This window comes from Mercurialis annua, linkage group LG5, assembly GCF_937616625.2.
Source record: "Mercurialis annua linkage group LG5, ddMerAnnu1.2, whole genome shotgun sequence".
NCBI classification, from domain to species: domain Eukaryota; kingdom Viridiplantae; phylum Streptophyta; class Magnoliopsida; order Malpighiales; family Euphorbiaceae; genus Mercurialis; species Mercurialis annua.
In genome coordinates this window covers 55307067-55329419 of record NC_065574.1, presented here as the reverse complement: position 1 = coordinate 55329419, position 22353 = coordinate 55307067, and the positions used below count along the sequence as shown (strand labels likewise).

Genomic DNA, 22353 nt, shown 5'->3' with positions numbered 1-22353 from the left:
CGATTTTTTTTTTTTGCAAAAAGCTTGTCATAATCTCCAATTGTAAAACTCAATTCCTAACTAGAATAATCCAACTAAAATTTTCGATTTAAAATTTTAAATTTCTTACTAGAAAACTGCATTTTAGCAACGGAGTTTTCCGTCGCTAAAGGCTGAAATCCGTCGATAAATTAAGTTTTTCGTTGATAAAAGGCTAAAATCCGTCGTTAAATTAAAAAAAATTCCGTCGATAATTCTCTGTCTTCTAATAGGGCCTTTCCATCTTCAACTTGTTTATACTTCATATTTACACGTGAATTATATCATGAACAATTTAATGCATATTCTGCAAACCTTATAGCATGGATTGAAACATGTACTTAGGTTAATATCAAATATACTAAAAATACATTATTATAAAATTATTTTTTTGGATTAGATGGGTTAATTAATTACACGCGACAAGAAGAGGAGAGTGATTAGGGAAGTCACATAATAATATTAGTAGTGTGATATAATAATATGATCAAATTGAACCCTAGAAAGAGGAGAGTGTGTGGGTGGGGTTAGCTTGGGTGGGTCATTAGGTTTAAGAATTAATTTTTGATGATAAAATGATGGTTAAGAACTAACTATGGTTAAACCCTAAAGTTGACCAGAGATTAGTTGAGTTACAGGGGACGAGTGAGACCTTTTAATTATTTTAATTACTATTAAAAAAATGTTAATAAAAAAATTAGTGGCCAAGTGGGGAGACGTTGCTACGGCGCGTGGGTCCCATTACTATTTTGTCGTTAGCTTCCCACGTGGACGGCCTCTTATTCTTTTAGCTGCCAACTTTGCTTGACTGACTCAAACCTAATGTGATAAGTGTGACTGTATTTATTATTTTCCTTTCTGGCAAAATCAATCAGAAATCAGAAAATATAATCTACTTCAATATATAATAATTTTTTAAAAATAATTATTATCATCACCTCCGGTTAGATTACAAAATTAGATTTTAGTATTTATATTTTTCATATTTTTTAAATATTAGATATGAAAATCTTCTTTATAATTTTAGCTAAATAAAATTAATAAAAAAAGACTAAAATTAAAATTAAAACATGTTTTTATCTAAATACAGAGAAAACAGTGATTTTCTCATTTATATAATTAGTCCACTAGATGAAACTCATATATTTAACTCAATTTATAAAACAGTAATTAATATTTTTATATTATTTTTTTATATTCTCAACGTTCCACAAAAACAATGGTTGAAATTTTATAAATATACTATATTTGGTGTCAAAATCTTAACATATTTTGTACTAATGTCAAATCCGACACATAGCATATAGTACAAGATTTTAATATTCAATAACTATTCATCATTTCATTATAACTTTACAACTTATAATTTTGTTGCATTTTTTTTTAATTTTACATTTCCTTTTTCTATTTGAACGATAATAATCTCTTCATCTAAAAAATCACAGTACATCTCTTTTTTTAACAATTTATTTGAATTATTATTATAAAAAAATTATACTATTTCTTTAAAAAAAGATATAGAGTTGAATTTTTTTTCAAATGATAGAGAAAATTAGTAAAATAATTCTCATAACAATTAGTTTTTTTTTACTAACAATTAGTTGTAACACTTGTTTATAGCATTTATTAATGGAAATGTAATTAAAAATTGAGTTACTTGCATGAGAGATTCTTATGTAGACTCAATTTATCACGTCATCCGTGGACTAGCCTATCATATTATGACACGTCATTAAAATAGTGGCACTATCGTAATTTTGTTTATTATTTTTTTACATTTTTAATAGTAATATTACGATAGTACCATTATTTTAATGATGTGTCATAATGTGATAAGTTTAGTCTATAGATGACGTGGTGGACTAAGTCTACCTAAAAATTTCTCTTACTTGCATATCAAAATTTTGCCATTTTACCTTTGTAGCAAATAAGCACATGGTTAGAACTTTGAAATGTTGCATTACACACATCTCATTCTTTTTAAATTTGACATTTTATAGTATTTTTTTTTTGGCATCGTTTTATTCAAAACGCTGTCATATTTACACATTTTGTATTTTTATATATTCGGTGAAAAATAATTATATACTGGCTATCATAAATTGAAATAAGAGAATACCTGATGCAATTTATAGACTTATATTTAAATCATTACAAACAAAAAATGTCAGAATTCAATACCAAATAATCCTTATACCTTTATGATAAATATGATATTAATTTTCCAATCAAAAAGAATTAACTTACAGTAATATTGCATTGTAATGTTTTTCCCATGCTATAAGCTAATCCTCAAAATACATATGTACATTATAAGTGTATAATGAATTATATATATATATATATATATATATATATATATATATATATATATATATATATATATATATATATATATATATTAGAAAAGCTATTAAAAGTGAAAATTTTCATTACTCGAAACGTTTACACCTATTAATTAAAGCTATGATCTTGAAGAAGAGAAATACAAAATCAGCAAAACATTGTATAATCAGAATTTCTATGAAGATTCAGTCCAAGTAAGGAAAGTTAGGGCTAGTACACTGTACACTTAAAATTTATGTTTGTAAAAGGCTTTCTCTAAAAAAATTCATAGCTATTTAGACAAAAATTCAAAAGAAAAGAGAAGTATTGTCCAAAATATATTTAGAAATCTAAATGATTGAGAAAGTCTAACCAACCAATTAGCATTATTGTTTATAAATAAGGTCAAGATGTCAATAGGTACTGCATTATCCAATCACAAAATTTACTTGAATTAAATTATTCATTAAAATTGCTCCTTTAGATATGTTATTATAAATGTCTGGATCAAATAATATAGTCTTTAATTCTTAAATTTTATAAAAGGTTGCCTACATCGATACCCAACCACGTGTTGAGAAATTACTATTTTAATTAAAGGGATACATAAAATGATGCACTACCACAAAAAAAACTGTATTTTAACTAGTACATCGCTTGGTATATATAAATAGAAATAATTTATTCTTCAATAGTTAAATTAGAAAAATTAATCTACACATAGATGACTTTTTTTAAAGCTTTCATGTATTAATGACTTCCACTTAAAGGTTGTGGATTTATAATTTAATTAACAACAATCTTAATATATTTAATATTTTGATTAAGGTTATGTCAAATCCGAAACACTCAGCTCCCTGGCATCAACCTCAAAGAATAATAATGAGCAAAGAATCACTTTACCCCCGAACTTGGTGTAAAATATCAAAAACATCCAAATTAGCAAAACCGGATCACTTTTACCCCGAATTTGGCAATTCAAAAACACCCCTATGCTGATGTGGCGCCCTAATTGGAGAGTGAGATTCTAAATTTCAAATAATTAACTCTAATTAACTCTAATTAACTTAATCTAATTAAATATTTAATCTTAATTAATCTAAAATCCATCTTCTTCTACCTCCATCACCACTAGTCCTCCACCTCCATCAACCACCACCAAAAATCTACCAACCACCGCCGAAACCCATCAATAACCGCCCAAAACATCACCGTCCGAACCCATTGGACGAGAAACGACATCTGAGCCGTCTCTCATCTGAGAGACGAAGAGTTCGTCTCTCACAGATGATCAGAGAGACGAACTCATCTGAGAGACGAAGAGAGACGAACTGAGTTCGTCTTTGCGACAGACGAACTCAGTTCGTCTCTGATGATGAGCAGCTGCCGGAATCCGGCAGCTGCTCATCAGAATTTAAAAAAAAATTGATTTTTTTATAAAAAGTGCAAAAAGGTTCCTTATGTTTTTAATTAATATAATTTTGATATGTAAAGTTTTAAAATTAAATTATTTTTTCTAATTATTATGGACTAATTTATACAATGTTAAAAGAATTAGGATTATTTTAAACCTTTTACCATTAAAAACCATCTATGAGAAAAAAAACCACCTCTAAAACCAGAGGGTGTGCCTCACTCTCTTAGATGAGAGTGGGGAGGGGAGTTTTGTACCAAATTTGACAAGTTCAGGGTAAAAGTAATCATGTTTTGCTAATTTGGACGTTTTTGATACTTTGCGCCAAGTTCGGGGGGGTAAAATGATCCTTTGTTCGAATAATAATAATAGTACAATTAACAAGAAGTTAATTTCTCTCTTTTAAAAACCCTCAAAGAATATTAATAATAGTACCATTTTTGGCCAAAAATGACCTCACCAATCTCTCAAATTTAGTTTTTCTCATAGTTTTATCTTTAGTTTTTGAATAAAGTTTCTTTTTTGGCCAATTTTGGTCTAAATCTAGAAATTATTTTCTACCCTAGTATTTTAATTGAGATTAGATCAAATCTAATCGAAATTGAGAGTAGTTTTTTTCATCTTTGGAGATGAAATTATTTTTTGCGGTGCAAACGACTTGAATCTCTTAAACAATTATAGGCAGCATCTTATGGCGGATTTCATCAAGTACATGTATGTTTTGCGTCAATATCGATGTTATTGTTAATCTTCAAGAGAACAGATGTATCACAGAAGATGTGATCAGTCGTGCATTTGAAGTTAGACTTCCTTAGAACGTTCAATAAATCTAGATTTTATTGTTAGATCTAGTTTTAGTCTACAAATTTGGGTGGCCCTTGATGGTTAGTTTAGCTCTAATCGATGACTGTATTTTTACAGCTCTCATCACCTTTTTTAGAATAGTTGACTCAATATGTTGAAAAACCGTTCATATAATTTTCGTTATTATTAATGAAAATTTTAGCTTTTGTTTAAAAAAAAAACAAGAAGTTAATTTAGATCAGACCTAATTCATTAGCTATTTCTAATTTATAGAAACATATTATGTAATTTAATTTAATGAAGGGATTACTGCAAAGAGTTCCGTAAGCACAACAATAATGACAAAATGTATTTATCTATTCCTAATTATAGCTAGCTTTTCAAATATATAATATATTAGTAGTATAATTTAAAAACTTTTGTCGGTTTAATATTTTTTTATTATTATTACAATATATCCACAACTCGTTTACAATTGATATAACGCAATACTATATGTTCACGTGTATAAAACTTATCCTACCGAGTCTATATAACATCATTGCCACGTCGGCTACAAACTAATTATAAATATATTTGGTAATACTAACCAGATGATAGATCAAAATGGCAAAATTTTAAAATGGAGCTATAGTTTGTCAAGAATAATGTAGAAGAAGTTGATGTGTTGTAGAAAAAGATGGAAGTTTAACCACATCCGGCTTGATGAACGCTGGATTAAACATATTTTTGTATAATTTGACGATTAGTACAATTAATTGAATCCTGACTCTTGATTTTTTATAAATTATTTACGATAATTACAATTAAGCTCGCAAATTTATTATAAAGTACCAATTTAATCCTTGAAAACTCTCAAATGAGGGAAAAACGTTTCATGTGACTCTTTTATGCATGGTTGCATAATTTGTTCCTTGTGTGTGCATTGCATGGATGTTAGAAATCTGCAAAGTTAGAGTAGAACCAACCAGCAATTGAGTGAAGAATCTCCAAGTCAAAGCATTTCCATTATCTTTGGGAATTGCTTTCTGCCCGGAAATTGCGGAAGTCTTTAAGAAGCCAATGCCTTGTTCTGCATTTTGCAGTCTGCACTTACCTGCCCTTCCCTTTGCTCTCTCACTTTTCTACCAATTTTACTCTTTTCTTCTCATTTCTCATTAATATTTCCACTATCATTTTCTATTTTTTACTATTCTCTCCAAATTTTAATTTTTTTCACCCTTAAATAATTGAAAAGGGTGAACGTTGCTCTGAGAAATTGAACCCACGATCTAAATAATATTAATCTCACTACTTGAAATAAAAAATATCAAAATGACATAATTTATTTAAAGTGCATTTTGATTCCTCACATCTTTTTAATTTTATTTTATCAAGTAAGTTGTAATTCTGTTATAATATTGTTTTTTATTAAATATCAAACTTATATAAATTCAATTCAGTTCTAAAGTGACGAAGAATTATCAATGTCAGTAGTAATTCTGCAACCCAATTAAACTGACACATGTCTTAGTTGCAGAAATTTCTTGCAACCCAGTTTGTAGGAAAATTTTGTTTTTTTTATAATTAGTTTGACCAAAAGAGGTAATTTTTATAAAAAAAAACCCAAGATGTAAACGTTAAGTCCTAAAGCTCTCACCTACTAAGCCCATGAAAATTGGCCCAAAACCAGCACGGGTTCTGCTCTAAACAGGCCCAGAAGAGGAGAATCGGATTCCAAGAATCGGTTCGACGAATTTTTGTTCTTATTCTTTCCCAGCTAACAAAACACTATATATACTGTGGCTTTCATAATCCATCCATACACAATAACTGAACAAAATTCTCTTAAACAATGGCGGACATCGAAGAAACCCTAGGAGAATTAAACAAGGACTCATTCGTTACTCTTCTGAGAAAGATCATCGGAGAATCCAAACATCTCCAGAATAATCCACCGGAGCTCATCCCCGAAGAGGACAGGGTGGTGAAGCATGTGTTGGACACTCTTCTTCCGTACAGCACAACCACCGGAGGAGGTCCGTTGATCGTGAATCATGTCGCTTATTTTCCCGGTCGAGGCAATTTAATTGTGGAGTATCCTGGGACTGAGGATGGAAAGATTTTGTCGTTTGTTGGCATGCATATGGATGTCGTCACTGCTAACCCTAACGATTGGGTTTGATTCTTTTTCTTATCATATTTTTGTTGTTAAATTTATAATTTTGAGCTTAATTGCTTTAAAGATCAACTTTATCTTGTTTTGCAATTTTAACACAAACGTTAGCATGGCCTTTTTTAGCTAAGCATCAATTATGTGTAATATGTAATAGGATTAAGGTCCCTTAGTTTTATATTTTATTTATCTGGTCATTAAGTTTCCATTTGGTCTTATTTGGTGTCTGAACTTTGCGTTTTAAGTTTATCTGGTTGAACTTTGCGTTTTAAGTTTATCTGGTTGAACTTTCATTTGGTTTTATGTGGTCCCTAACTTTGATTTTTTCACTTTCTCGGGTCCTCAAACTGATGAAGGTTTAGGAACTGGATAAATTAAAGAAATGTAAAGTTCAAGGACCAACTGAGATCAAATGGAAGTTCAGGACGAGATAAACTAAAACCGTAAAGTTCAGGATCAAGTAAGACCAAATGAAAATTTAGGGACTAGATAAACTAAAAACGTAAAGTTAAGAGACCTTAAAATGTGTTGCTCCTATGTAATAATGTTTTAAGTATCTTGTCATGCTTACCGCTTTTCTAGGAGTTTGATCCCTTCTCATTGAGCATCGACGGTGATAAACTCCGTGGCCGTGGAACTACGGATTGTTTGGGACATGTAGCGCTTGTGACTGAACTCATGAAGAGGTTGGCAGAGACAAAACCTAAGCTGAAATCGACAGTAGTAGCTGTCTTCATAGCTAGTGAAGAGAATTCTACTATAACAGGGGTTGGTGTGGATGCTCTTGTGAAAGATGGGTTGCTTAACAAGCTGAAAGGAGGACCTCTGTGAGTCATACAATATACTTGTCAGGAAACAAATATTACTTGGCATGAATAATGTTTTAGAATGATAAATCATGATAACAGTTGAAGCGGAGTATTTTCACATTCATGAAGAGAAAATTTAATCATTTTGCTTTCATCTTGTAGGTACTGGATTGACACTGCAGATAAACAACCTTGCATTGGTACCGGTGGCATGATACCTTGGAAGATTCATGTGACAGGGAAACTTTTTCACAGTGGTTTGGCGCATAAGGTTATTGTTTGAACTTCTCTTGTTATTTGTGTTTCTACCTTCAAAAATTTGCCTGTTTTCCATTGAATAACTATGACTTTTAATTCCAGAGCTGAATTTTACTATATTCTCTGAAGCCTTTGGCAATATATATAAGGCCTGTTATCTATCTGTGTGTAAAATAAAGAAAAAGTAACGGAAGATTTAAGATTGACATGTATAACAAAACTGATAATCATAAAGTAGAAGATGCATTTCCATGACTTGTTATACATTTTCACTTGAAGTAAAAGTGCTTTACATTGTTAGGAACTAGAAAAAATAACTAGTGGCGTCGCGATGCTTATCGAAACTGTTACAGATAACTTCATTTGAGACTGACTTTTATTTTTTACAAAGACCAAATAGATCTATGAATATCAACTGATTTGAGAACTTGTTGAGGATAGGATGTTAAAATGATTACTTTATATGCATGGTTTCTTTTCTTGTTGTGTTTGGTTTTGTAGCCTTAAAAGTTTACTGCATGGAAATAAACAGCAAGATATATATGTTTCGTATCAGAACTAGTTAACACTACAGATAACTAACCAAGGCTCTAGCCAAAACTGTTCTGCAACATCTAATGTCCTAACTTTTGTGTTCAACAATTGGATAACAGATGGTTCCTGAAGAAGAGTCCGCAAAGCAGGACATGCAAAAATAATTTAGCTATCAGTTCACTGTCCCTTAAATTATTCTTTGTTCAGATATTTTAGAGGTTTCGTGTGAATTTTTGTTATCCGACATTCTTTTAATTTTATTCCTTAGGCACCTATAATTCTCAGTCTTATGTTCTAATCTACCTGAAACCTCAAATCGAGTGAACTTATGGTAGGAAATGCAGGGAATCAATTTTACACTGCTCATTGTTGAATCTAACATATTGTAGTGATGTGAAACATACATTAGAATTGCAGTTAGCACCCCTAATGTATTTTTCTATCATAAATTTAATTGAACTGTGGGTTCCAAAAGTAAGATATTGTTATTGTTCAGTTTTCAATGATCAAATAATTAAAATGTACGGATTATTTGCAGGCTATTAATGCTTTGGAGCTAGCCATGGAGGCACTTGCAGAAATACAATCACGATTTTATAAGGACTTTCCCCCTCACCCAAAAGAGAAAATCTATGGATTTGCAACTCCATCAACTATGAAACCGACACAATGGAGTTGTATGTTTCACTTCTACAAGTAATAAGATGGAGCAAAAAACTTATGCTGTTTTTCTGAATTCTTTCTTCCTTGCTGCAGATCCTGGAGGTGGAATCAACCAAATTCCTGGGGAGTGTACAATAGCAGGAGATGTCAGGTTTTATTTTCGTCATGATGCTTGCTTATATACTGATATAACCATGAACTCATCATTTTTTTTTCCTTTTTTGGCAGGTTAACTCCCTTTTACAAGTAAGCCCTTTTACTATAGTTGCATCACTTATTGTTAATATGTTCTGAATAGGGTTTTGCATTTGGTTCGATCAAATCGAACCGAACAAATTTTTTAGTTCTTTTCAAACCTCAACCAAATCATATTTATAAGGAATTAAAATATTTTAAAAGTTGAACTGAAATTCTTATTCTTCCAAAATCAAACTGAATCGAAAAATCAAATATTTTTGTAATGTCAAACCAAACCAAATTTATTATTTGTTTTGGTTCGATTTTGTTACACTGTTTGCTGCGTAGTATATCTAGCTGGTTTTCAAGGAAACACGATTGCATATTAGGTTCTCATCACAGATGTTTATGATTGCAGTGTAGCAGATGTGAAAAATAAGCTACAAGAGTATGTGGATGACATAAACGAGAACTTAGAAAAGTTGGGTACAAGAGGTCCAGTTTCAAAATATGCCCTTCCTGATGAAAACATGAGGGGAAGGTATGCCTTCCTTTATTCTCTCACACCTTATAGCAGTCTTGTTCTTAAAGAAACTAAATATAATTGCCATTAGTTTCTTTATCACATTACAAACTGTTCCTTTTTTTTTTTCACGGTAGAATCTGAATTACATACTTCTTTCTTCTTTAGTCTTACTGTGACCTTTGAAGAGGTGATGTCCGGTGTGGCATGCAATCTTGAATCTCGCGGCTTTCATGTATTGTGTAAGGCAACTGAAAAAGTCGTTGGACATGTAGCGCCATACTCGATAACTGGGAGTTTGCCACTCATTCGAGAATTGCAAGTGAGATGTTGAAACTTTTTTTCCTTCCTTTGCTCTAATCAATTATTTCTCTCTATATATATATATTTATATATATATATATATATATAATATGCACACATATCTATGCATCGGCATGTGATGTTAATTTACCTTTGGGTTTTGTAGGATGAAGGTTTTGATGTTCAAACATCAGGCTACGGTAAACTAAACCATCCTTTTCTCTCATTTTTTCATTTCTGAATCTGGTTTTAGTATGCCAAGCTGAACAATCTGACCATGTAGATTTTCTTCCATCAAAAAGGGCATTGTTGGTCGAAATCTATGCAACTATACTACTTTTACGAAACAATTATCGGCATTCCATTTGTTATATATTGGTAGTCCAACATTTATTTTTCAAACAATTGGAGGTTACCCGATCAATTCATTCTAAATTTTATCAAGTAACAATCTGTCGGCCAAAGGACACATTGACAATACGTCGGCTACATTCAAAAATTAGCTTGAATTGATCGAAGAACCTCTTATTTTTTGAAAAGTAAATGTTGGATTATAAAAATATAACACATTGAATGTTGGTAACTGCAAAAGTAGCATTGTTGCATAACCGCAAAAATATTTACTCTTATGTTTTCTTATTATAATGGAGCTCTCTTAATGCATAGTTTTTTCTTTAACTAGAGTCCTTATTTTATGATTGCAGGTTTAATGGCTACATACCATGCCAAGAATGAGTACTGCCTGCTTTCCGATATGTGCCAAGGTTATCGAGTTTTTGTCAGCATCATCGCGCAGTTAGAAAATTGATCATCAGATACCTTATGCCAGGATGATCCTGTCTATTTACCTCCCGACAGTCGGGGGCGCGGTTGCATGCCGTAGAAAATGGGGTCCTTGGGCCCTACTTATTTAATTTTTATATTATAGATATTAATTTTTTTTTTTTGTGATTTAGGAGAATCCATAAATTTTTAATAAAGAAATAACTGACAATAATGGTGAAAAATAGATGAGGTAATATAAGAAGTGAATTGCATAACTATAGCAAATTGAGTTTAGATTGAATTTGAAGAACCAAATTGACATTTCCATAATCAATAAACATACCATGGAGAAAGGTACGCTTTCGCTAATATGATTTCTTGATGAATTGAATTAATACGACACTAGCTTTTCAATTTTATGAAATTTCTGCTTTGTTTCAAATAATTCCAACAAGTAATGGATCGATTTTAACTGAACCAAACCAACCTTTTCAAATTACTTCAGCTCAACTTTATTTTTGTCTTAAGGTTGGGTGACCAAACTGACCGATGCTTACCTCTAATTGTCATCGGTACATTGTTATTTTGGCAATTACTTGCATAGAAGATAACACTATTCTTCACAGTTTCACGACTAACTAGGTTTGATAGCGCATTTCATATGCTACAACTTCTCTCTAGAACGAATGGGTTGAGCGCAAATCAAAGAATACATTGATAGATATTTATACAAAGCACTAGTTTTTTTTTCCTTGTAAAAGTTTTCTGCTCAACTTACCTTCTCCTAAAATTCTATATTTGCTATAACAATTTCTGTAGCCTATTAATATACATTGTGATTCTACAAATTACATTATGCAAATAACAGTATGTATTACCTGCAACAAACGAACAATCATGTCATCTCATCATGCAGTATACTACTTCTGTATTCCTTCACGAGTAGCTCCTTCATAACCTCTTTGAATTCTTTTCCTCATATTTAAGCTGTTGGATTCTCTGGCGTAGTCGTTTGCGATGGTCATGAATCTTCCAGAGTCCATGTCCCAATACGACAGCTGAATATATTCCATGTGTGATCATTGGTGCAAGAATGTTATCCGTCTGTAAATTTCAAAATATGTTACTTTGAGTCTTTTGAAATTTTGGGTGTTGGATAAAATATACAGAGAAAAACCGTAATTTTGACGTAATCTCGAGGGATGATAGTAATTTCCATGTGTAATCTATAAATGGTGTTTTAATTGAGTATACCTGTATCCACTCGAAACCAAGATAGAGAGCTAAAAGCCCTTCTAGGAGAGGGGAGTAGATCTTCTTCATTTGCCTTCTCTCATACCATGCTGCAGTGTTAAAGACAAGAATTAAGACCAATGATTCTTTTAAAATTAATAACAGGAAACATTATTATTTAGTATCGGAACATGGCAATCATATTTTAGTAGCTCATACGATAAACACAAGAAAAAGAATAATGCGAAAAGGAGAGCAAAAGAATCATGTTCTATGATAAAATGAAAGAACACTGAAGAAAATAAATAAAAAATGACATGGAATCATGAACAACACCTGCAAAGAGCTTCTTCAGATCACCGCGGCCAGATTGAGATTGTAACACTGGTGCCACAACATACGCAGGATCTGAAAGAAACGTAAGCAGTTAATAAATCGAATTGCGACATATTAACAAATAATTCCATAAGGTTTTGAGAGTTTCAACCTTTTGGAGAGGCAGCCACATAATATAACGATCCTGTTAGAGCAGCTGTAATTACAGCTGCAAATGCTTGAGCAAACGGAACAAATGGAGGCAGAATACCAGTCTACAACTTGTAGAAACACATAACAGTTTAGTTCCAACATAAAACTCATCAGTCTATCACTACGTACAAAACGGATTCATGACCGAAAAATCACATACCAGAGAAGCCATTCCTCGAACATCTGTGACTAAGTCAGTGCCCCTCACAAATATATCAGATAATGCTCCCTATATCGTCAAGACAAAATAATTTTATCAAGGAAGAGGAATCATAATTTAAATAGATTTGTAGCAAAATTGTTACTGAATAACTATTGAACTAGGTACTGATTATGTCATGATGCAAACTAGTCTAAAAGGTATGCACATTTTTGGACCAGATTCATCACTTAAATGTGCAATGTTCATAAAGTAACACTGAGAGCAACTATGCACCGTAATAAATTGACGAAACAAAAATACTCATGCTAAAAATATAATATATAAGACAACGAACAGGGTAATAATTTACTACATAATTCAGAAAACTTCTCTTATCTCAAAATTACATGGAAAATTAGGAAAAGAAAGATAGAAAACCTGAACTGCAGCCCGATAAAAAAGCTCTTCGCCCACAGAACTTGCAAGAACAATCAATATAAACTGCAAATAAAATTCTATTACTATTGCTCGTAAAAATGTTAGAACTCAATGCATAATACTAAAACTACACCAATTACTAAGAGTTTACCTGCCAAGGTGACATTCCATAGAAGAAACTCCGTAATTCCTCATCTTCCACATCTCGAATAGCTCTAGCATGAGGTGATAACTTCACAACCTCATCCTATAAAACCACCCGAATCAATCAAATCCTTAAATATAAAACAATAATCAAATTAAACAATTATGAAGCAGTCAAAATATTATATACATACATCAAGTATAAAGAGAAGAGCCATAATTGGTGGAGAAGCATATCCAAGTCCTTGAATAACAGCATCCAAATTCGGATCAAAACCTCCCGAACTGTCGATTCCTGTTATCGAACATATAAACCTTCCTGCTAAACCCATTGCTCCATAAATACCTGTCCATAATCAAATAACACCGCCATTTAATCTCACTATTAACTTCTCAAACATATTTCCATATCACTTAATAAATAGTAGCAAAATCTATCCTCTCTGTACTTTCCATTTTTTTCTTTACTTCGCCCACAAGCGTTTTTATTTATTTATTTGGTCCATGTATTAAAACAGTTTTAATATACTGCGGTGCACTCTCCGTTAGTACATGGACTAAATAAAATAAACAGTTTATAACACTGTTTTCGAAAATACAGAACCAAGTAAAAAAACAAAAACGCTCAGGGACAAAGTAAACGAACCTATTCCGTAGCTGAGTCGAACAACAGCGCCAATCTGTTCCCAAACAGGAAACTCAGTTTCATTAAAGCTCCGATTGAATGTGGTAACTTCCATGGCGCTTCCGGTGAACCCTCCGGTTGCTCTACTTTGACTCTCTTTAATCCCGTCGCCGCCATTTCCCTCTGTAGAAGAAGCTTTCGCCGACCGAATTTGGAGACCTCCGTTAATATCTCCATTACACAAGCTTAATCTTCTTCTTCTTCGAGCTACTGGGATTAACTCACTGACTCTCGAGAAAGAACCAAACGACGTCGTTGCTGCTGCGTGAGTTGGAGTTCGAGTTAACATAGCTTGCTCCGCTAATTAGCCGCTGGTTCGGTGTTCGCCGCCGTATCGGAGCATAGCAGTTTTTTGTTTTCCGGCTTCTGTTTTTTTGTTTTCTCGCAGATAACGTTTTATTATTTTGTTTCAAAACAATGGCTTTTAAAGTCAACGGTGGGATATTCAAAGTGCGATGTAAGATTATGCTCATCGAACGGTCGTGAGAGAGAGGGAAGTGGGGCCTACTTTAGTGTTCTGATATTCTTACAGTAATCTCTTGTAGGATATGGTATTGTTTTGAGGGAATTCACGTAAGCAAATGGGGAAATGACACGTGGAGATAATGTTGGCGGGGATATCAAATTTTATTTTCTTCTTGTTCTTTTTTATTTTTCGTCAAATAAAATTTGTCTATCAAATCTAATTAGATACGAGCATCTAACAATTATGATTTGCTCTATTTGTCTAATCAAATTATAAAAAACTATAATAAATTTATAATTATTTATACCTTCATATTAATTAAGTATATCACATTTCTTGTGAAATTATAATAAAAAATATTAATTAAAAAGTATCAATTCGAATGAAAAATTCAACCAAACTTCGTTCACAATTGTGGATTTATATGACACCTAATGTAATTATGGCTTAATCCATCTCTTCTCTATTACTTTCTTTTAAGTATTAATTGTTTTATGTTTAATTGTCGAGTTTGAATTTAATAGCTCGTATATTAATCTTGTAATATGAATTTTATGGCTGTAGTTTGATCATCTATAATGAATTTTATCTTTGAAGAAAATTAGGACAAATGTAATACATTCAATTCCTCCTTTTTGTTAAAAATAAAAGAATACTATTGTTATTTGAACAAAAAATTATTAAAATTTTCTTAGATTCTTATCATACCAATATTAATTAAATCATAATCTTAATGTATGAATTTTATGCATTTGAAATACTATGAGGCAATATTAGCCAACATTTGTATAGTGTCTTTGGTTTTTATAGATTTTAATTTTTTAATGATTTATTTAAAAAAAACAATTTGGAAATATTATCATAAAGAACTATAATTAACTAATTTTTTTAATTCATGTCAAAGTGTATTTTCTATTTTTTTGTCTATTTATATAAACGAGTTGGACTACTCGACAATTACTCGAAATCGGCTAGAAAAAATCGAGTCGAATTTGAACTCAAACTACTCGAGTTTTATCTTATGCCGAACTCGGTTATCAATTACTAAGGCTCGTAATGCTCGCGAGTCTAAATGAATTGAAATAAATCTTATACATAAAAAAATTATTTTTCAATTATGTTTTTTTTATACCTTTCAATTTTAATATATATATATATATATATATATATATATATATATATATATATATATATATATATATATATATATATATATTAATCCATTAATTATATATTTTATTATGAAATAAAGTAAAATTCACTAAAAATATTTATTTTTATATTTATTAAACTCGAATTGAGTTTAAATTCGAATTTGAGTAACTTGAATGTTATTTGAGTTTGAGTAGCTCAACTATAGTTCTAAGTTCATTTGTTGCTCAGCAAATTTGACATAAGAACTCTTTCATTTATAAGAAACATTACTATAACATACTAACATCAAACAAAAATGAGGCCTATTAATAAAACTTTGTGGCGGTCCCAAAAAAAACATCAAACATAGGAAAACAATCTAAATCATAAAAACAACTTAAGAGTCTGTATTTACAATTTTTTTCTTTGCTAGGCATGATGAATGTTATGCATTAGAAATAGAAGTACGACAAATCGGACATGTCGGTTCTTCGATCAACCATCGATTAATACAACCTAAATGGTAAATATGATTACAAAGAGGAAGATGCCTGCATAAATCACCACTCTCAAAATCTTCCAAACAAATGGCACATTCAGTTGTAGTAACTGTTTTCTTGTAATTATCGTAATCTATCGGCGGAGGAAGATTCGTTATAACCCGCTCTCTCCGACGTCTCTCCCCCATCCGTGGCGGTTGTTGTGTCTGCAAATGTACACCCGCTAATTCTTCACGTAATCGTAAAAATATTTCCATGTGATTTACATGCACATGATTTCCAACTCGTCCTTCAAAAATATCCATGGGGGATTCAAGATTATTACTAGCATTATTATTATTAGTAGTAGTATTTCTAGCTTGCCTCCATAAATATAATTCATAAAACAAGAGTATAATAACTAGAAAAAATGCACCGATTAGAAAAAATGCCAATGCGAATTGAAATAAATTTTGAGGTTTATAACTTTCCATGAAGCTGTAATAAATTAGTAATGATTTCCATTTGATCTTCTTTTTATTTGTGAAGAGAATTTTTGTATATTTTGTTGCTTAGTTTGGTAAATTTACGGTTTATTTAATTTAATTTAACTTAAATTTTCTTGGCTGTAACATTATTTAGTAGTGATTAAGAAAATTGGTTTTAGATGCGTGATTAATTAATTGGCTGTAACATTAAGGATTAGTCTGTAAAACTATAAGTTATGTGATTAACAAATGATTAAACAGACATGCAAACAAAATAATTGAAATAGCAATTTTTTAATGAACATGTGTTGAGGGATAGTTAGGCTTGGTTTTCGCATTGTCGTATTTTTTCCATCCATTTATTATAAACAAAATTTTAAAATGGTTGTGTTATTTTTAAACTGTGAAACACTTTTTATTAGATCTGGCTACGGCTGGCTTGGTTCCGAAATTGGACCAACCAAAGTCGACTCAAAAAATGTTAAGTTTAGGCTCGAACAAGCCTGAAACTGTGAAGGAATGGGTTACGAGTTGATTCTAAACTTAAATATAACTTAAAATTTAATATATTTTTATCATGTTTCTTTAAGATTAGCTATCAAAAAATTCTTCTTCTTTTATATTGTAACCATAATTTCTTTTACCTTTTGTAGTGTATGATATTGTAGCATGATCATATCCTACTTCATATACGACTAATTATCAAAATTAACATTTTTTATGTATTTTATTGACTATAAACTTGTGCTGTCTTTCGTATTAGTTTATGATTATATCCTACCATATATATGTAAGATGAATTACTAAAAGTTCCCTTCTTTTTAAATATTAATCATGTTTTTTCCTTTTTTTTATATCAATGTATGATTATTTCCTGAAAATCCTTAAAAAAATTTCATTAGCTGTAAATAAAATCTTGCAAGCATAGTCTTGAATTAATTGGTTAATTGACAAAAAGACTATTAATTTTATGCGATAATTAAATGTGGTTATTGAGTCGGATCATGCTATGAAGACTATTTTAGACCTTCGCAATACAGATCCAGGAGAGGGTATGTGGTGTTTGAGGACTGCATTTCTTTGTGAAACAGTTTACTAATTCCTATTTTTTCTCTTTGTAAGAAGATCCGCGAATCGGGCAATGCATTCATTGATCTTCGGGAATGGTTTTCTAATTTTCTTGAATGTCTTATCAATATAATTGTTTCAAATTTGTCCTAATTTAAACTGATTTGAAGTTTAAAAAAAGTCCTGCACCAACATGGGTAATATTAAGACTATTTCCATCACCAACATATCATGAATCTTACCGTGATCAAGAGTTACCCGTTAGAGTTCGATTCAATCATTCACATTAGTATTCAGAAGGATCCAATAACGAGATTACGGTGAAAAGAACAATACGATGACTTTCCGATTAGCAATACGGTGAGGATTTATTCAGAGTCAATAGTAATGAATTGCTAGTAGCTAAATCAATCAGCCCAAACTCGACCTTGTAACCTCGTACACCAAGAAGCATGCTGCATTTGCAGGAACACTTCGGGCCATGGCAGGTCCAAAACCCTTGTACAAGCCTTTGACACCTTCGGAAGCCAAGATCGTTCTAAAAGCATTGATGGAGCCACTAAACTTGGGATTTCTGTAATCATCAACCTGAAGAACGCTCTTGACGACATCAGTAGGATATACCAGTGCCCAAAATGATGCTCCAGCCAAGCCTCCAGCCAACATCAAAGAGCCCCTCCCCAACTGGGAAGTATCCTGCCCCCCAGCAAGGGATTGTTTCAACAATTCATACATCCCAAACAGAGCAGCATTTCCGGGAACCTCACGTGCCAAGGTAGGCACCATACCCTTGAAAAGACCCCTCGCACCGCCTTCTGATTTGAGAACATGACTCGCTACATCCATTGGCCCTGCATACTTCACTGCAACAGCTGCTGTGCCAGAACCTGCTAATGCACTCTGTGCTTGCAACCTGTTATCAACACACACAAAAACGAGTTAATTGGAAAATTCATAACTATATCCCGCTGAGAATCATTTGAGCAAGAAGATTATTCAGCCTAATACAACTGAATGTTGCAGTAGTGAGGTTTGCAACCGGATTGGTCAATCTCAAATAAAAACTTAGATATCTTCGATATTATTTATCTGATTAGGAAATAAAACATAGCAATTAGACGTGTGCACCGTTTGGTTTGGTTCACTAAAATATAAAATTAGATTATTCTATGAAGAATTTGGTTGGGTTCACTAAAATCTAAAATTAAATTATTCTATGAAGAATAGAATAAAAACCAAAAATGCACCAAATATTTATATAATTTTTTGATTCGGTTAACCAAAATTTATAGTAATTTGGTTTGATTACGATAGATTTAGTCCCAAATTACATATGATAACTAAACTACTTATTAATTTGTATATTATACATAAACATTTAGATATTCATCAAAACCGCGGTATTTTGAAAATTAAATGTTTCGGTTTGTGTTAACCTATGGTAGGCACCAAATCATAACTGAATGTGAAAATTAAACCTTTTACTCATTAATATCCAAATCAATATCTTTTAATCATTTAAACCAAACCAGAATAAACCTTGGTTTGTTTTGGTTCGAAAAACGATTTAATTCAGATTTTTCTCAGTCCTAATTACAAAAACAGGAACAGATAAAATTAAAATAAAAAGCATAAGACCCTGTTAGTCCGTTCTTGCGAAAGTAGGGGTATCATTTTTGAATTAACAGCTGATGAATAACAAGACAAAAATTGGAAAGACAATTAGACGACGCCTGAAAAAGATTGCAACGATCAATATAATACTGACCTGCATTTGATTAATTCAGTTGGGCAAGCAAGAAAAGAAACAGCGACTCCAGCGCCGGCTCCACAAACAATCTGCTGGCTAACAGTAAGTGGGACACCAGGTTGAGATCTCAACAATGCCTCCATTTGTCCCCTCACTGCGAAAAGAACAGCATTAAAGGCCGCCACAGTGGCAAGAGGAGCTCCCATGCCTTTGTATAAACCCCTTGTGCCTTCTGCAGCCAATGTCTGCCTGACAGCATCCATTGCACCAGCAAACTTGGGAGGCTGGCCGGGTAATGGTGCAGGCTGGCTCTGGAGCTTAACCTTGATGGTATCAAAGGGGTGTCCACAAACTAACTGTGCTGCTCCCCCGAAAGTCCCAGCTGTTAAGTCTTTTGCTACGTCCCCCATTGGTAAGATAATTGTGACTTTAACTCATCAATTCTGATGAAAATATTGGAAAGATAATTAGCTTACATTTAATACAAACGAATGCTACAATACAATTATACTTCTTTCAGGTTTAAATAGATAGTAGATACACTAGTACAACCATGTAGCACAAAAATAGAAACGCTGAAATGGGAAATGTATGAAACAAAAACGGTGAAACAATATATTTTACAAAAATAGGTTATAAATATAGAGGCTGGAGTTTTAAAAGTATTTCCAAAAAAACGAAGAAAACACCGAAATGTAGGACTAAAAAGGTCTCTGTCCAACATAGAGTACAACTATTGGATGAAGAAGCTTGATACTTCCATGAGAACCCACAACAGCATCCTAACTCCACAGAAATTCCCCCACCAAGTTTGATGCTTTAGTAGAACTCCAGAATTTTACTTAGATTCTTAATGGTTGAACCATCTCTAGTTGCAAATCAATAGAGATTGCTATAACTTTTTACTTAGGGAGCATAAATTATTTTCTCTGCTCTTGGAACTAAAATATATTGTTGAACTATTCCTAGAGTAAGTCAACATACAGAAATAACACAGAACCTATGTCACACGAAAACTTTTCTAGTAATACGTTTCAGTGTCTCGAGTCCTACATTACATGGAAATGCTTCTGAAACTCAAAGCCTCTAATTTGATAATCTATTATTCTTATAAAAATATAATTTTCCTGTTTTCCATTTCAGTTTCTAATTTTGGTGTTTGTCGTTTCCATGCTACATAACCAAGGACTATCAAACAAGCAAATAGCATGTGCATCCCCTCAAAGCATGAAACACACCCACAAGCTGACACTCAGTGGAAATTTTCATTTAAAACAGCATGTATAATCTAAATAGGCAGTTTTTGACAAAGAGTGCAGCTCAACCCAGTCTAATTCCAAGGTATGGATACGTTAGCCGGCTATAAAAACAATAAGCGAAAACGGAACAAAGGCTAATAATTGATACATTGTGTCAACAACTTAATCTCAGGCTACAATCAGGCAGTAAAAAAGGTTACTAACCAGCTTAAAAAACTAAAATCAAGCTCTAGCGAACAATGTTAAAATTATGAATGATCAAAACAAATGCTCTACATAAAAACAAACAACATCCCACAAGAAAATGAAAAACTCAATAATCAATGAAGGAGAATGTTGTATAATACAAATTACAATGCAGGCAGCTCTAAAATTTTAATTTCACTTACTTAAAGAGTGATGATTGAAGAACTTGAGCCTCACCCAGAAAATTGAATCTGTAGAAAACAGCAAAAAACTAAGAGATTAGATCTAAGGACACAGTAGAATATTAAAAAAGAAATGTGCTTTTCACAGACCCACCAATATATTTGAGATTGAGAGTGTATTCCACACCAAGAAATTGTGAGGGAGATGAGTGGTGGTTTTCAGATGTGGACAACCACTCACACAGTAACCCTGTCAGCAATGCCAATTATTAGGATTTTTGGTCTACAAGAACAAAAAGTAATCGGTGAGAATAATAAATTTACTAGTAATATATTTATAAGCAAGTGGCTGTGTATCGGGAGGGACGGATTGGCGGCCTCTATGGTGGAAAGATTCTGTGTAGAAAAAGGAAAAAAACGAATGTGGCCGCCGAACCTAGGGATGTGTATTCAATTTGGTTAACCAAACCGATCAAAATAATGCAACGGCTCTACCACATTATTCGTGTACCAATCAATGAGGCGTTTGTTATATTTAAATATTTAATTCTAAAAAAGAGCTATAATTGAAAATTTTCTATCGTAAATGCTCGCTAGTTTGTTGTAAAAATAACGTTAAGGTTGAAGATTTTATATCGCACATGCTCGCTAGCTTGTTGTAAAAATAATATTAAACAACTGTTGTATGAAATAAATACTTTCAATTTAAAAAAAAAACTAAAAATGAATTGAACTGAAAAATACGTTTGTTTCAAGTGACCAGTGGGGAAGTTCTCATGATTGAACATTGCTTATTGGTCGAGATTTAGTAATGACGTGGCAGACATGTTGACAAAATTTCGGTTCGATTCAAAAAATTGGATATAAAAGGTACCAAATATGATAAAACAAACAGGTTAAAAGTTTGAATATAATGACAAAACTCGCAAAAGTTTAGTGTGTGTGTGTGTGTGTATATATATATATATATATATATATATATATATATATATATACCAAATCGCTCATACTATTTTTATATTTGACTAACCTTTTTAGTCTTATAAAATTATTTATTGATAAGGATAAACTTAAAAAATAACAATAATTCTAAAGTTGAAGGTGGTTACGGATCGGGTTGAACCATGGACCGGTCTGCTATAACCAGAAGAAATCTGTTACATTATGAACCAGATGCAGGCAAGCTCGAAACCAAAGAGAAGTCGGTTTCGGGATGGTTCAACATTTTTAGAAATAGGAACTGTCAATTCCGGTTCCAATCTGACAGATCCGTTTTTGAGTCGAATTCTTTTTAAAATAGTATATTTTAAATTATTTATTATATATATAGTCAGAGTAAAGTAATTGAAATTTTATAAATTCTAAATATAACTAATAGGTTATTTTAAATTTAATTTCACATATTTATATTTAATTTTTTAAA

At 31.9% G+C, this 22353-nt stretch overlaps 4 protein-coding genes across 7 annotated transcripts; 1 reads left to right on the top strand and 3 right to left on the bottom strand.

Annotated features, from left to right (window-relative positions):
* Window positions 1-6353: 6353 nt before the first annotated feature.
* Window positions 6354-11023, top strand: LOC126680916 (acetylornithine deacetylase). 2 transcript variants are annotated; one of them, XM_050376209.2, is made up of 10 exons: window positions 6354-6719; window positions 7299-7543; window positions 7688-7796; window positions 8856-8994; window positions 9074-9131; window positions 9209-9226; window positions 9576-9698; window positions 9849-10002; window positions 10150-10183; window positions 10688-11023. In XM_050376209.2, the coding sequence occupies exons 1-10, from the start codon at window positions 6396-6398 to the stop codon at window positions 10789-10791; spliced, it is 1308 nt and encodes a 435-aa protein (XP_050232166.1). In that variant the 5' UTR covers window positions 6354-6395; the 3' UTR covers window positions 10792-11023. The 2 variants fall into 2 exon arrangements, with proteins under 2 accessions (XP_050232166.1, XP_055961675.1); XM_056105700.1 differs by lacking the exon at window positions 9209-9226.
* A 422-nt stretch (window positions 11024-11445) lies between these two features.
* LOC126680917 (uncharacterized) lies at window positions 11446-14327 on the bottom strand. The gene is made up of 9 exons (XM_050376210.1): window positions 13880-14327; window positions 13428-13579; window positions 13241-13336; window positions 13090-13152; window positions 12670-12738; window positions 12469-12571; window positions 12318-12389; window positions 12003-12091; window positions 11446-11852 (listed from the first exon to the last, which is right to left on the bottom strand). The coding sequence occupies exons 1-9, from the start codon at window positions 14205-14207 to the stop codon at window positions 11700-11702; spliced, it is 1125 nt and encodes a 374-aa protein (XP_050232167.1). The 5' UTR covers window positions 14208-14327; the 3' UTR covers window positions 11446-11699.
* Window positions 14328-15963: 1636 nt separating this feature from the next.
* Window positions 15964-16491, bottom strand: LOC126682086 (E3 ubiquitin-protein ligase ATL41-like). The gene has a single exon (XM_050377636.1). The coding sequence runs from the start codon at window positions 16489-16491 to the stop codon at window positions 15964-15966; it is 528 nt and encodes a 175-aa protein (XP_050233593.1).
* A 1383-nt stretch (window positions 16492-17874) lies between these two features.
* Window positions 17875-21245, bottom strand: LOC126682838 (mitochondrial carnitine/acylcarnitine carrier-like protein). 3 transcript variants are annotated; one of them, XM_050378601.2, is made up of 4 exons: window positions 21081-21245; window positions 20952-20999; window positions 19322-19746; window positions 17875-18466 (listed from the first exon to the last, which is right to left on the bottom strand). In XM_050378601.2, exons 3-4 carry the CDS (start codon window positions 19711-19713, stop codon window positions 17965-17967), a joined length of 894 nt encoding a protein of 297 aa, XP_050234558.1. In that variant the 5' UTR covers window positions 19714-19746; window positions 20952-20999; window positions 21081-21245; the 3' UTR covers window positions 17875-17964. The 3 variants fall into 3 exon arrangements, with proteins under 3 accessions (XP_050234558.1, XP_050234556.1, XP_050234557.1); XM_050378599.2 differs by having other exon boundaries at window positions 21085-21245; XM_050378600.2 differs by lacking the exon at window positions 21081-21245 and having other exon boundaries at window positions 20952-21061.
* Between the last annotated feature and the right edge of the window lie 1108 nt (window positions 21246-22353).